Here is a 16,282-nt window from a genome sequence, read left to right as displayed (position 1 = left end):
TGTGCGGTGCCCCCGGCCCGCTGCCGAGGGGACGCGTGGCCCCAGGGATCTCTAGAGAAGAGACACGGGGCATGTTCAGAGATGACGTAGACGGCAATGTACTGCTTGCTAACCAAAGTTTCTATGTAATGAAAGTGTTTACAATCTGACGTTTTATTAAATGTATATAGGCAGATTTATATGTTAAAAACTTGATTTGTGTCTATGAATATGAAATCTGAACTATTTTATCCACTGGAAGGCAAAGGAAAGGTCCTACATTGTGGGAGGAAGAACTGACGAGGACTCTGCGATCCCCGCTGGCTGGCTCGCTTGGTGGTGGCGGGCCCAAGGTGGCAGTGGGCTCCGGGCTGGCAGCGAGGCCTCCAGAAGCTCTCGTGTGTGCCCAGCGGCGGGCGTGGGAACAGCATGTGGCAGCGGAGAGTCGGGTGGAGCCCCTTCACGTGGCAGGCGGCATCCCAGACTGGCCAGTCCTTCAGTGTAATCAGTTCAAATTCAGTCCGTTTCTGAGGAGAAAACACATGCCTGTCACCTCCACATCAGCTGCCGCTCGTATAGCCCCCAAAGCAGCCTGATCCTCGCCGTGCCAGGGTGCTACTGCTGGCTCCAGGGACCTCTTAATGCCACGAGCAATGCCTTCCTGCCAGCCACTCCTCCATTCTCCAGCCCAAGGGACCGTGACTCAAACCCATTCATCCCAACTCCAGGCTAGCCATTTTTTTTTTTTAGTTGTGATAAAATATACATAACATAAAACTTACCATTTTAACTATTTTTGAACGTACAATTAAATGGCTTTAAATATATTCACAGGGCTGTGTAACCACCACCCTATTTCCAGCTAACCAAGAATACACTTAAGGGAAATTTTAATTTAAAACAAAAAATGAAATCGGTTTATTCTAGTTGCCAGCAAGGGAGGGTGGGCATTCCCGAGGGGCAGGCCCAGGGCTGGAGAAGGTGCCTGAGGCAACCAGCCCTGTGAAGCCACTCCTGTTCCCTGGGGCCCATCACTCCCTATGAGGACCTCAGTGACTCATGGGAGCCCAGAAGAAAACAAGGTCAAGTCTGGAAATAACAGGTCCTGGAAACAACTTCTAAATGTCCCCAAATCGGAGAATCTGAGAATCCAGATACTTCCTCAGTTCCCACAGCCTCCTGTGAAGAGCTAAGTTTGATCGCTCCTGGCCATCCTGTGATGAGGGAGGCCTCTACGGAGACAAATACCCAAAGGTGGGGAGGGAAAGGACGGGCTGGGAACTCGGGTCAGGATCCAATACTGACAAGGTGACTTATCTGTGGCTACAAAACTACCTTCAATAAAATCATCTCAAGTTTTCTTTCAAGTTCTAATAATCCCAGAAATATGATCCAGAGAAACTGAGGAACAAAATGCAGGCTTTTGATTCCACAAGAAGGAAGATGACTTTCTATTACTTCAAATCAGAAAGAACAACAAATCAGAAAGAAATACAAATTTATAGGACTTTTATCATTTAAAAAAAAGGGCTTCACGTATCTGAGGACGATTAAAGCCCCTCTTTCCTTCTGCTCGCCAAGATGAGTTGAATTTCCTCAATAGCCCCACTGCTCTCTCCTATGCAGGGGTGGTGGGTCTGCCGGACTCAGATGGCGCTTTGACCTGTTCTCCGATTGCTAAGAAATGGCTAGAAAAGCTGGCACCCTCGTAGGTTCACTGTGTTCCCGCCCCCTGCACAGGTTTGGAGAAACGTGAAACAAAATAAAAACACAACTCTCCACCCTGTGTCAGAGTCACATCCTGTGCCGATTGCTCCTGCTGTGGGGCAGCCTCAGAGATGGCAGGCACCCACGGGCCATCGGGGACCTCCTACCCTCCCCACGGAGGATGGCCCTGCACTCCCAGGGGCCTCCTTACCCAGCTCCAGTGCAGCCTGGGGACTCGGCGCGTCAGAGGGCTCCGAGCTGGCCTCGGGGGCTCCGGGCTCCCACGACTCACTGTTCTCCGACACCTCCGAGTACCCGTCACCAGTCCCTCTGTGAGCCGCCGCGGGCTCACCGGCGCCCTGGTCCTCGCCGCCGGTGTCCGCCACGGCCCGGGTCTCCTCGCCCATCTTCTCAGCGAACCACTGCTTGACCTGCTGGGAGCTCATCTGGGTCTTGTCGCACAGGCTCTGCAGGTCCCGCTCGAAGAGCGTCTGGTGCCTCAGGTAGTAGTCCTGCAGCAGCTCCCGGCTGCCAGGGGCGACCGCCAGCAGCCCCGGGGGGAAGTTGCCCCGCTTGTAGTCCTCGTACCACTTGAGCTGGCCGTTCTTCAGGGCGTACCTGCTGTCCCCGAACCAGCGCACCACCTCGGGCCGCGGCAGGCCGGTCTGCGCCATGATGGAGTCGTAGTCCTGGTTGCTGGGCCACCGCGTCTGCACGAAGAGCTGCCGCAGCAGGTGCCGCTGCTGGGCCGTCTTCTTGCAGCTTGCCTTGCCCGGGGGCTGCTCGGCCGGCTCGCCGGGCCCGCCGTCCACGGGCTCGCAGGCACCCAGCCCCGGGAGCTCGCCCTTGCCGTTGGCTTCGGTGACTCGCAGGTTCTTGAGGTTGATCTTGATGGGGCTGACCTTGCGCTCGGCCAGCGCGTGGCCACCGGCCCCTTCTGGGGAGCCGTCTCCGCCAGGGACCCTCAGGTCGCCAGCCAGCTCCTCTTCTCCCACGTCGTCCTCCGCAGCCGCCGCCGCCTCCTCCGGAGCGGCGCCCTCATCGGCCCTCTTGGTGTCCTCGGCGCTCACTTTCTTGCGTCTCTCCGAGAACCAGCTGTCGATCTCCCTCCGAGTCATCTTGGTTTCAGTCCGCAGGCGGTCCAGCTCCTCATCGGGAGGAAGGGGGTTTTGTGCAAAACTGCTCTCCAGGGCTCGGAGCTGCTCGGGGGCTCGCTCCTTGTACCTGGTCGGCGTGAAGTCAGGGGTCTGGTGCCAGGCCTGCCGTCTGGCTGAAGGAGGGGCGGCCAGGGTGGCCGCCGGTGGGACGCAGGGCCCCTCTGGGGCCTTGGCCGCCGGGGCGAAGGGCGTGTCTGGCCCGGGGTCAAGGACGACGGGGCCATGGTCACCGGGCAGCACGGGCCTGGAGCCCTTCAGGTTCCGGCAGTGGTACCTGCGGTCGCTGAACCACTTGCGCACCTCTCTGGTGCTGAGGCCCGTCACTTTGGTCAGATGCTCCACCTCGCTCTGGCCCGGGAACTGGTTCCGACAGAAGCTTCCTTTCAGAGCCGACAGCTGCTCATGAGACTTCTTGTTTTTGTAGATGCTGGCGTCGAGGAAGGCCTGGGAGGTGATGCTGGGGCACGCCGTGAGCAGCGACTGAGCCGCGTTCACCACCTTCACAGCCGACGTCGTGTTGGAGCACACCGTGTTGATGGGCGCCACGGCGGGCGGCTTGGGGACAGACGTGACTGCCGGCGGTAGGGACGAGCCAGGCGCCTGCAGCCCATTGGCCATCAGTGGCTGAGTGACCAGCAGGCCACCTGCCGTGCCCTCTGGCTGCCCCACCACGTGGCCTGGGAGGGCGGCCTGGATGAGGTGTTGGACGCCGCTGGCGTTGGCAACCAGGGGCGTGTTGAGGACGGTGATCGTGGGCTGGGGCACAGACTGAATGACCGTATTGAACATCTTCTTCCGGGCGTCCTCGATCTCCTCAGGGGACCAGCTGATGCCCTGCTTCAGCCTTTGGGCCGTGAACCAGATCTTGAGCTGTTCCTCCGGATACTTGGTGACCACAGTCAGATAGCAGAGCTCGGCTTTGGTAGGGTAGGGGAACTTGTGGAACGAGTTCTTCAGAAAGCTGTTGGAGTCCATGGCTGCGTTGTAGGTGGGGATGCTGCTCAGGGGGATCATCACCTTGGGGAGGGACTTGGATGTGGGCGGCGGCTGGTGGTGGTGCTGGGCGCGCCCGGGGGGTGGCTGCTGCAGGGGGAGGAACTGGGCGAGGCCGGCCGGCAGGACTGGCACCGCTCCCATCGGGGGCCCGTTGGCCACGTGTGGTGCTTTCGCCGAGCCGGCGGCTGGCTGACCGACCGGGACCGCCCCGTCGACAAAGGAGTGGTCCCCCTCCTTCGCCTCGGTCTCCCCTGCCGACGGGTTTGGTAAGGCCGCGTCACCGACAGGCTGACTGGGGATGTTCTCCTTGAGCGTATGAATTTTTTTGGCTTCAGCTTTGCCTTTCATTATCTTCATGATTGGGGTTTTGGTAATAATGATTTCGGCCTGTCCGTCGGTCCCTTCAGTGTTGGGCTCACTCGAGACGTCGGGAGTGCAGGTGCTCTCGGGGACACTCTGCTCCACAACTACATGATTGTCTGGCTTGGCCACATTCCACACAAAGCTGGCTTCCCCCGAGTGACACTTGGCATTGTGCAGAGAAAGCCCCTCAGGAGTTTTTGCCAGAAAACTGCATTCAGTGCATACAAAAGTTGGGTCCTTGTTAAAGTCTGTGTGCTCTGAGTTCATGTGCCCCACAAATTGGGTTATGTCTTGGGATCTGAAGTCACAGTATCTGCAGGAATAGGAATAGCCGTCTAAAGTGCTCCGGTGCCCATTGGCCAGTGTGGTGCCGTCGGTACTGCTGGGCATCTGGGTCACCTCCCCACTGCCCCCGGCGGGCACTTCAGGGGGTGGCTCTTGCTGGGGCCCCTCAGGCAAGGTCTCAGCCGGCTGGGCCTCCACACCGGCCTCCTGCAGCACCACCGCCTTCACCGGGATCATACACGGGGTGGTGGATTTCCTCTTGCTGGCCATGGCGACCACCGCTGTGGCTGATCGGGGTCGGGGCGGGGGGGGGGGGGGGGCGGGTGGCAGGAGAGAGAGCTTGTCCTGTCCAGGGCCTCACTGTGGAAGTTCCAGCTGCTCCATGAGGGCCAAAGAAACGGTTTCTGAGGGCAGTTTTTTCAGTTGTTTGCAGAAGGCAAGTTTTTCCTATTAAACCTAAGGAGGAAGAGAAAACGGTGATTACGATCTCTCGGGCTCTGGCCACGCACTTCTCAGATGCCCACACACACTCAGCTGCTTGCCTCTGATCACTGGGGCCTTTTCACAAAGAAGGTCACCAGCAGCTTGAATGTGAAGCCCCCCAAACACTAACAAAATCATGCCCCGAAGAATACCCTGGGGGTGTTCCAGGGGATGTTCCATGCCCTGACAGACTTAAGCCATGCATTTTGTTTTGTATTTTCCTCTGTGTTCTTGTATTAAGTTACTCAGATTCAAAAGCCAAACAACAACAACAAAATAATCCTGTTTTGGACGCCCAAATTAATTCTGACCATGTCAGAGTGAGAACAAAACATCCTAGTGTAACTCTTGTTTAAATGTTTGGGCCAACAAGGGTTTTTCTTTTCATAGCCTTCCCACATATGACAACAAGACACCGCCTCTGCCTCCCCCAAGCCGGGCCCAGAGGCCAAGTCAGCCTCAGTGTGCAAAGTGGGTGCGGGGCTGCTGGCTGCCACAGGAGCCGGGCCTCCCTTTGCGGCCTTTCCCTGTCTGCTGCCCTATCACACCCGGTCCAGGCCACGGAAGGGGGAGCACCTCCTAGTTACTGGCTGTACCCCGGACTGAAGCCGAAGCTCGGAGGGCCAGGGGAGCCACGGACCCACTTTGCGGTGCAGGAGTTCAGACTGTAGCATCACCTTGGGTGTGCATAATACACGTGACCTAGCATCGTGCTTACTTCCCTTTATATTTCCTTTGGTGCCTTTTTGTTCCTTAAAAGAAACAAACAAAACACTTTAACATCTTTGATCATTTGAAATTTGTTTCAAGGGCGCCTGAGTGGCTCAGTCGGTTAAGCGTCCGACTCTTGGTTTCGGCTCAGGTCATGATCTCGCGGTTCGGTTCTTGAGTTTAAGCCCCACATCGAGCTTCAGGCTGACAGTGCAGAGCCTGCTTGGGATTCTCTCTCCCCCCCTCTCCCTGCCCCTCCCCTGCGCACGCTCTCTCTCTCTCTCCCTAAATAAATAAACTTATTTTTTTAAATTTTTTTTAATGTTTATTTTTATTTTTGACAGAGAGAGAGAGAGAGACAGGGCATAAGCCGGGGAGGGGCAGAGAAAGAGAGGGAGACACAGAATCTGAAGCAGGCTCCAGGCTCCGAGCTGTCAGCACAGAGCCTGACGCGGGGCTCAAACTCACAGACTATGAGATCACGACCTGAGCAGAAGTCGGACGCTCAACCGACTGAGCCACCCAGGTGCCCCAAAATTCTTTTTTTCAATTTTTTTTTTTTTTTTTTACGTTTATTCACTTTTGAGAAACAGAACATGAGCAGGGAAGGGGCAGAGAGAGGGAGACACAGAATCCGAATAAAAAGAATTTTTTTCAATGAAATTTGTTTCAAATGTTGGAGTGATTGGTTTATTTACATATAAAATCATTATAATTCTTTCATGAGATGCCATGAGAGAAAAGTGTTTCTGGGACCCCTATTATTAACATAGCAAACTGCAATACTGGTAATGACTAAAATAAATAGTAATTCTAATTCCAAAATCACCTTATCATCAGTATTTGGATTTAATATGAAAATGTAAAGAGACAAAATATCTCTACTCAAGTTCTTAAATACTCACAGCAAACTATTTTTCTGTAAGTCTAACCCTGATGATCATGACGATAAAAAATAATTCCTGTTAAAAAAAAAAAGTTGGGTGGGATAAGAATAAGCACACCAGACCTAACTACTTGTCACCATTGCTCCCACTGATTTGAAATATCATGCACACTTTTTTTAAACTGAATTTTTAATTGTTAGGTAAAATACCTTAAAATTGATATTTAAGATAAAATATCAGTATTAAATAAAATAGATGAAACTAAAACTACCTGTAATTTTGTATACCCTTCAACCTAGTCCAAATGTCTTAACACATATTTTAGTCATACAAGGCACATACTTGTGTTTCTTTTTTTTTTTTTTAAGTTTATTTATTTATTTTGAGAGACAGAGACAGCACCAGCGGGGGAAGGGAAGAGAGAGATGGTGAGAGAGAATCCCAAGCAGGCTCCACGCTGTCAGCACAGAGCCTGACGCAGAGCTCAAACCCACAAACCACAAGACCATGACCTGAGCCAAAATCAAGAGTCAGACGCTCAACTGACTAAGCCACCCAGGTGCCCTGTGTTTCATTTTTTTTTTAATTGAAGATTTCATCATAAACATTTTCATTAAGCTTCCTAATGATATCATTCAATAGTTGCCTAATAAGGTCCCACTAAGAACTTAATCACCCTCCCTGCTACTGAACTGGCTTCCAGTGTCCCACTGTCACTGACAGTGAAATGACCTCTGGGCATAGATAGGATGTATTTTTTCTATCATCCTGAGGCTAAAGGCACAGAAATGGGTTTATCACCTCCACAAGTATCAACATTTCTAACATCCTCTATTACTGGCAAACATTTTAAAGCAAGTGCTTTACAATTCCAAATCAGGAAAACTAAGCATAATGCAATTCTGTACACAGTGAGCAAATCAGATTTCCAGAGAAGTCACTGGGGACATCAAAAAGAATATCTGAAAGTGCAAGTTACATAAGAAAAACCAGGTGAATTGGACTCCGTCAAAATTAAAAACGGTTGTGCTTCAAAGACTGCCAGCAAGATAGTGAAAAAGACAACTCACAGAAGGGGAGAATTTATTTGCAAGTCCTCCATCTGATAAGGGGCTTGTATCTGGCATATATGAAGAACTCTTACAACTCAACAATAAAAAGACAACCCAATTAAAAATTGGTAAAGGATTTGAACAGACCTTCCTCCAAAGAAGATCTACAAATGGCCAATAAGCATTAAAAAGTGCTCAACATCATTAGTCTTCAGGGAAGTGAAAAACCAAAACCACAAGGAGATACCACTTCCCCACTGGGATAGCTACAATCACAGTGACAAATAACATGTACAGGTGGAGATGGGGGGAAGTCAGAGCCTTCGTACATTGCTGGCAGGACATAAGATGGCACAGCCACTTTGTAGATTAGTTGGCAGTTCTTCAACTTCAAGTTAAATACCGAGTTACCAGAAAACCCAGTAATTCCAGTGCTAGGTATATACACAGAAGTAAGAATATGTTCACACAAACACTCGCACACAAACACTCATGGCATCACCATCGCAATAGCCAAAAGGTGGAAACAATCTCAATGTGCACCAACAGATGGATGAATAAACAACATTTGGTATGTCTATGTAACTGGCTTATTATTATGCTGTAAAAAGGAACGAAGCACCGTTAAAATGCCCCAACACAGACAGAAACATGGTAACTGCAAGTAGGCAGCTCCAAAATGCCACATTATATGACCACATTTGTAGGAAATGCCCCGGAGAGGTAAATCCAAAGTGACAGAATGTAGAGTGGTGGTTGCCAAGGGCTGAGGGGAGAATGAGGAGTGACTGCTAACGTGTACGAGGTTTCTTTTGGGGTGATGAAATGTTCTAAGAACATGAAACGTTCTGAGATAGTTGTGATGATTGCAAAAAAACGTGAATATGCTGAAAACCACGAGAAGGACATCAAACCCAAGAGAGGTGGAGGACAGAAAGCTCTAGCACTCAGTTCTGTAGAAAAAGGGCATCATTCCCACTTATGAGGTCCCTATACAGGTGACATCATTTATCCGTGACACTTCCTAATTTACCTCGGTCCTCTTTTCTGTCCTGGGTTGTGAACATAAGGCTGGAGAGGAGGGAGAGAGGGAAGAGAATGCACAGCCACCAGCAAACAGCAGCCCCGGGGGCAAACGAAGAGACCATGTGCTCACCTGAAGGTGGCAGCCAGCAGAATTCAGGGGCAGGAAAGCGCACAGCTCTGTCTACAGGGCGCAGGCACCCGAGACACTGCCATCACTGAGGTTTGGGATGGGGCTGGGCTTCACTGAGGAAGAGTTAAATTACGTTCCTGGCAATTTAGGCTGGGAGGTGGACAACATAAAGATGATTTGATTGGGGGGAAAATACCCATGGCATTGAAGATTAAGTCTCAAAGTAGCCCCAAATTGTCATTCAAGTCAATGACCAAGGAGAGCAGTAACGATTCTGAGTGGGCCAGGGGTCAACGCTGAAGGTACCTGCAATGTAACGGTAGTGGGGGTAGAGTGGCCATACTTGCCAAAGTGTAGAGTGTTCGGTACTGTGGGAGGCACGTATATACACATCTTCTCAGTCCATTCCCACAACAAACCCTGGAGCAGGAACTACTGTCATTCCCATTTTACAGACAAGAAAGGCAAGGCTCAGAGAAGACAGTAACCGCCTGAAGGGCACACAGCTGGGAAGCAGCAGAGACGGCCCAGGAACCTGGCAGTCTGGCTCCAGAGCCGGCAGCCTTAACCATTCCACACACACACATTGAGTAACCACAACATTGTTGGAATAAGGGGTGTGCAGGACTTTCAAAAATGCTGTTTTCCCCTCAGTATTTATTAGGAAAAATTTTGAACATGCAACCAAGCTGAAGGAATTTTACAGTGAACACCCATATGCTCACCAAGTGGATGCTTACCGTGGGCTGTTTTTAGCAACATTACCTTACCTTTAGGTAAGTTGGGTTTGCTTACTTGTCATGCATTTTTAACAGGGCATCCAATAAAAGAGGTACTTAAAGGGTAAAGCCCCAATTATCTAAAAAACCATTCATCCACAAGACATTCATGGACCAGCTCTGACAAACGAGGCTCTAATTACCACGTGGAACTCCTAACTCAAGCCCTGAGTGACACTGGCGGATATAAATGCAAGGTTTTAAGCTGCCAAAGAGCCACAGACAAGGTCCAGGTGACAACTGCATGCTCATCATTCTTTGTAGAATCTTTTCTATACTCTGTCTTGAAAATTCATCTTGTAATTTTTTTTTAATAAGAAAAGCATCTAACTTAAAAAAATTTGTTTAATGTTTATTTATTTTGAGAGAGAGAGAGAGAGAAGTGAGCAGGGGAGGGGCAGGGGGAGGAAGAGGTAGAGAGAAGGGTGAGGAGGAAACATGAGTGGAGGAGGGGCAGAGAGAGAGGGAAAGAGAGGATCCCAAGCAGGCTCTGTGCTGTCAGCATGTAGCCCGATGCAGGGCTTGAACTCACGTACTGTGAGATCATGACCTGAGCTGAAATCGAGAGTTGGATGCTTAACCCACTGAGCCACCCAGGCACCCCTAGCATATAACTTTTTGAAAAGTCTGTCTTTGGGAATTCAGAGCCGCTCAATTCACTAAATTAGCAAAGTTGCAGTTATTAATCGCTACATTTCAATACTACAAAATATCCATGTGGGGCTTGAAAAAAATGTTTATAGATCAAATTCTTAAAGTGTTTAACTTTACATTATAGATAAGAACTTTTTTTTTTGGTTTTAATTCTGAGGAAGGAACTAGAAGCACAACGAGCTCAACAGGAGGACTCAATGTTTTGAAAGGCGACTCTTAGCAGACTCCTTCCAAGTCTGGCTGCCCTCCTAAACACACAGCCCACGACTTATCAGTAAGAACAGGAACCATGGGAGCAGCTGGCAGAGTTACAGAAACAGAACTTCACGGAGAGATTGTGGCATACTGCTCGTGGTTTTGAAAGATCAAACAGAGGACCACACAGACGAAGAACGTGACTTCTATAATGAGGCTGGTTCGACAGATATGGGTATAGTCGAATATTTTACAGTAATCATCTTCCTATTTCGGGGGGCACAGTATGCTTTATTGAGACTGCATGACGGGGCAGGGCTCCCCAAGCCCCTCCCCTTTTTTGGGTGTCTGTATGGAAACTGTGTAGACGTTGGGGTTCTCGGTGCATGGGCCCCGGAGGTCATCTGACACACCAAGGACTGGGCTGTCTCCTACGACTGTAACAGTGATACCCACTCTTCCAACTTGGCATTCTCTTAAAAACTGCCCTGGAACAGACTGCAAAGGCGGTCCTATGGTATAACAGACGCTATGTACATCTCAACTTTATCCAAAACAAAAACTTGCAGGTAGCCTTCTCTTTTTGTAAAAAAATTGTTAGCAATAGAGATTTACATTGAGATTTACCCTTTTTACTTCCTCCTTCAAATTATGCTCTTTATGTAGAAACTTCTCTCTCTCAGAAACAATGAACTGAAGTAAAATTCGTCCCTATTCACCCCAAAGACAGCTGGTGTTAACAATCTGGTGTCCATTTTTCAAGTATGTTTTCTAGGCATAGATTATTATAACCACTTTTTAAACAACAAAATATGGAGTTGTATTTTACACCCCATTCTGCTCCTTGGTGTCTTCCGTGACAATGGGAAGAGTGGCAGAGTCCACAGTTTATATCACGCTTTTATTTTTTTTACGTGTATTTATTTTGAGAGGGACAGAGACAGCAAGAGTGGGGGAAGGGCAGAGAGACAGAGAGGGAGAGAGACAGAATCCCAAGCAGGCGCCGCACTGTCAGCACAGAGCCCGACGTGGGGCTCGAACCCACGAACAGTGAGATCATGACCCGAGCCAAAACCAAGAGTCAGATGCTTAACTGAGCCACCCACGCACCCCTCAGCTCGCTCTTTGAAATGACGTTCTAATTATGGGTGCATCGTAATTTACTTAACCAATCCAGCTGTTAACAGACATCTGCACATTTCTCTAGTTTTTAAGCTATTACAGGCAATGGCTTAAAAACTGTCCCTGCATGTATTTTTGTGCTTTTGAGAATTTCTGAAATTCTGACCTTCTTATAAGAATTTCTTACTAGTAAAATACTGTTAGTAAAATACAAAGTTGTCCTCCAAATAGATACTGATTTTCACTCTTGCCACCAGAGAACTAGAGTGCCCTCACTATCACTGCATATAGTTACTATTAGTCTTTGCTAATTTGACACACAAAAAACTGGTCACGATTGTTTTAACTTGCATTTCTTTACAGGCATGGCTGAAAACCTTCTCACATATCATTGACATTTTGTAACAAATTCTTTTTTGTCCATTGTTCTAGGGGATTTTGAGAGTCCTCCATATATATTTTTTTATTCCAGGATAGTTAACATATAGTGTGCTGTATTAGTTTCAGGGGTACAACATAGTGATTCAACAATCCATTCATATAGTACTCAGTGCTCATCATGACCGACAAGTGTACTCTTAATCCCCTTCAACAGTTTCCCCCATCCCGCCATCCACCTGCCCTCTGGTAACCATCAGTTTGTTCTCTCTAGGGAAGAGTCCATTTTTTGGTTTGTCTGGGTTTTTTTTTTTTCCATTTCTTAAATTCCACATATGAGTGAAATCATAGGATATTTGTCTTTCTCTGACAGACTTATTTTGCTTAGCATTGTAGAGAGTCCTCCATATATTAAGGAAATTGGCTCATAATCTGTCATAAATGAAGCTGTGGTTTATGCCAAGATTTCAAAGTGTCTTAAATATTAGGAAATTTCTTTAAAAAATTAATTTCATTAATTAATTAAAGGAGAAGAACCAAAACAGCATTTAATAAGATTATACTCTCAATTTTTTTTTAAGAGAGAGAGAGAGAGAATGAATGAATAAATGAATGAATCCTAAGCAGGCTCCACACTCAGCACGGAGCCCGATATGGGTTCAATCCCACAACCCTGGGATCCTGACCTGAGCCAAAATCAAGAGTCAGATGCTCAACTGACTGAGCCACCCAGGCTCTCTCAATTTTTTATTGTGGTAAAAACCACACACTATAAAATTTACCATCTCAACTACTTTGAAGTGTCCAGCACAGTAAACTATATGCACATTCTCGTGTATCCTATCTCCAGAACTCTCTTCATCTTGCAAAACTGAAACTGTATACCCACTGAACAACAATGGATCCCTTTTCCCCCCTCCCTAACCCCTGGAAACCATCATTCTACTTTCTGCTTCTGTGAGTCCAGCAAATTTAGATACCTCATAAAAGTAGAAGCATGCAGTATTTGTCTTTGTGTGACCGGCTTCTTTCACTTGGGATAATGTCCTCAAAGTTAATTCGTGTTATACCATGTGACAGGATTTCCTTCCTTTTTAAGGATGAATAGCATTCCATTGTACATATATGCCAAATTTTATCCATTCATCTTTTGAAGAATATTTAGGATGCTTCCATGTTTGGCCTATTGTGAATAATGCTGTTGTGAACAAGGGTGTACAAATATCTCTCTGAACCCCTGCTTTTGATACTTTTGCATATATACCCCAAAGTAGGCTTGCTGGACATATGGTAATTCTATTTCTGATTTTCTAAGAACCTTCATAATATTTTCCATAGCAGCTACACCATTTTACATTCCCACCAACAATGAATTTCTCCACATCCTCACCAACACTTGTTATTTTCTGTTTGTTTCTTTGTTTGTTTGTTTGTTTGTTTTAATGGTGACCACCCTAACATGTATGAGGTGATACCTCATTTGGTTTGATTTGAATTTCCCTAATGATTAGTGATGCTGAACATCTTTTCATATACTTGTTGGTCATTTGTACAGTTTCTTTGGAGAAAAGTCTATTCAAGTTCTTGGTTCATTTTTCAATCAGGTTATTTGTTGTGTTATAGGATTTCTTTATATATTCTAGACACTAATCCTTATCAGATAACACAGTTTGCAAGTATTTCCTCCTATTCCATAGGTCACCTTTTCAGTTTGTTAGATTGTTTCCTTTGAGGTGTAGAAATAAAAAAGTTTGATATAGTCAAATCTGATAGTCAAATTTGTCTATTTGTCTATAGTCATTGTCTATTTTCGCTTTTATTGCTTGTGCTTTCCATGTCATATCCAAGAAATCATTACCAAACCAATGTCATGAAGCCCTCACCCCTATATTTTCTTCTTGAAGTTTTATAGTTTCAGCTTTTATGTCTAGGTCTTTCATCTATTTTGAGTTAATTTTTGTATACGGTGTGAGGTAACGGTCCAACTTCATTCTTTTGCATGTGGAGATCCAGTTTTTCCTGTACCATTTGTTGAAGGGACTATCCTTTCTCCATTGTGCAGTAGCCTTGGCACACCTGTTGGAAATCATTTAACTACATATGCAAGAGTTTATTCCTGGGCTATTACTCTGTTCCATTGGTCTATGTCCATCTTTATGCCAGTACCATACAATTTTTCTTACTGTAGCTTTGTAATATATTTTGAAATTAGGATTTGTTAGGCCTCCAGCTTTGCTTTCCTTTCTCAAGACTGTTTTGGCTATTCAGGGTCCTTTGAAATTCCATATGAATTTCAGGATTTTTCCCATTTCTGCAAAAAAAAAAATGCCATTAGGATTTTAATAAAAATTGCACTGAATCTGTAGATTGGTTTGAGTAGTAAGGACATTTTAGCAACATTAAGTCTTTTAATCCATGAACATAAGATGTCTTTCTTTTTACTTGGGTCTTCTTTAGTCTCTTTTGATACTGTTTTGTAGTGTTTGGTGTATGAGTCTTTGGGCTCTCTAGTTATTTTGTTCTTTTGAGGCGACTGTAAATGAGTCTGTTTTCCTATTTAGATTTTTCACTTCTAGTATATAGAAACACAACCGATTTTTGTGTGTTGACTTTGTGTCCTGCAACTTTGCTGAATTCTTTTGTTATGACAGTTATTTTTGTGGAAGCTTAAGGATTTTCTACATATATGATCATATCATCTGTGAAGAGAGATAATTTGACTTCTTCCTTTCCAAGTTGGATGCCTTTATTTTTCTTGACTAATTGCTCTAAGATTTCCGGTAGTATGTTGAAATAGAAGTGGTGTCAGTGGGCATCCTTGACTTGCTCCTGATCTTAAAGGAAAAGCTTTCAGTTTTTTACCATCAAGCATAATGTTAGCTGTGGACTTTTCATATATGGCCTTTATTATGTCGAGGTAATTACCTTCCATTCCTAGTGTTTGGAGTGTTATCATGAAAGATGTCTAATCTTATCAAGTGCTCTTTCTGCATCAATTGAAATAATCCTATGGTTTTGGTCCCTCAGTCTGTTAATGTGGTATATTACATTGATTTTCATATGTAGTACATTCCTTGGGTTCCAGGAATAAGCCCACTTGGTTATGGTATATAATCCTTTTAATGTGCTATTGAATTTGATTTACTAGTATTTTGTTAAGCACTTTTGTATCAACAGTAATCAGAAATATGGTCAGTAGCTTTTTTGTTATATCTTTGTTTTAGTATCAGGGTAGTGCTTACCTCATAAAATGAGTTTGGAAGTGTTCCCTTCTTTTCAATTTTTGGAAGAGTTTGAGAAGGTTTGGTGTCATTTTTTTAAATGTTTGGTAGAAATCTCCAGTGAAGCTGTCTGGTCCTGGGCTTTTCTTTGTGGAGAGCTTTTTGATTACTGATTCAAGTCTCCTTACTAGTTAGAAGTCTGACCAGATCTTTAATGGTTCCTCATCATCTAGTCTTGGTAGGTTGTGTGTTTCCAGGAATGTATCCATTCTTTCTAGGTTACCCAATGTGTTGGCATATAATTGTTCCTAATAGTCTCCTGTGATCCTTTTAATTTTTGTGGCATCAGTTGTACTGTCTTCTCTTTCATCTCTGATTTTTGTCATTGGGTCTCCTCTCTTTTTTCTTAGTCTGGCTAAGGGCGTGCCAATTTGTTTTAAGGGTGTGCCAAAGTTTGTGGATCTTTTCAAAAAACCAAGTCTGTTTCACTGGCTTCTATTGTTTTTCTGTTCTGTATTTTATTTTTGCTTTAATCTTTATTGTTCCCTTCCTTCTGCTAACTTTGGGATTAGTTTGTTCTTTTCCTAGTTCCTGGAGGTGCAGAGTGAGTTGTTGATTTGAGATCTTCCTTTTTTTTAATGTAAACATTTACCACTATAAATGACCCTCTTAGTACTGCTTTTGCTGCATCCATAAGTTTTGGTATGTTATGTTTGTATTTTCATTTGTTTCAAGATATTTTCCAGTTCCCCTTGTGATTTCTTTGACCCATTGGTTGTTCAAGAGTGTGTTGTTTAGTTTCCACATATTTGTGGATTTTCCAGTTTTCTTTTTGCTAGTGATTTGTTTCATTTCATTTCATCTCATTTCCAACCACAAAGAAATGTGGTTGGAAAAGGCACTTGGTATAATTTCAATCTTTTAAAATTTGTTAGGGCTTTGTTTTATGTCCTAATATATGATCCACCCCAGAGAATGTTCCAGGTGCACTTGAGAAGAAGGCGCATGCACATTCTGCTGTTGTTGAGTGGAGGGTTCTGTATGTGTCTCACAGGTCCAAATGGTCTCTACTATTGTTTCGGTCTAAACTCTCATTTTTTAAAAGATTTAGGAAATGAAGGAAAAAAGAGGGAAACGTCCTGAGATAAAGGATTTCT

General features: G+C 45.8%; 1 protein-coding gene across 2 annotated transcripts in view; it reads right to left on the bottom strand.

The window, feature by feature from the left end:
- Window positions 1–228: 228 nt before the first annotated feature.
- The window catches only part of ZHX3 (zinc fingers and homeoboxes 3), a 63,580-nt gene continuing 47,526 nt past the window's right edge, over window positions 229–16,282 (bottom strand). For both annotated transcript variants that reach the window (XM_047069594.1, XM_047069596.1), the window contains exons 2-3: window positions 1,898–4,943; window positions 229–506 (exon numbers count right to left, since the gene is read on the bottom strand). In XM_047069594.1, coding sequence (XP_046925550.1) covers window positions 496–506; window positions 1,898–4,757 — 2,871 coding nt within the window. In that variant the 5' untranslated portion in view covers window positions 4,758–4,943 and the 3' untranslated portion in view covers window positions 229–495. The remainder of the gene's footprint in view (window positions 507–1,897; window positions 4,944–16,282) is intronic.

This window comes from Lynx rufus, unplaced genomic scaffold, assembly GCF_022079265.1.
Source record: "Lynx rufus isolate CCGP_SWC_20201006 ecotype Redwood Valley unplaced genomic scaffold, mLynRuf1.p SCAF_8, whole genome shotgun sequence".
Lineage (NCBI taxonomy): Eukaryota > Metazoa > Chordata > Mammalia > Carnivora > Felidae > Lynx > Lynx rufus.
This window is presented reverse-complemented; position numbering and strand designations above follow the sequence as displayed.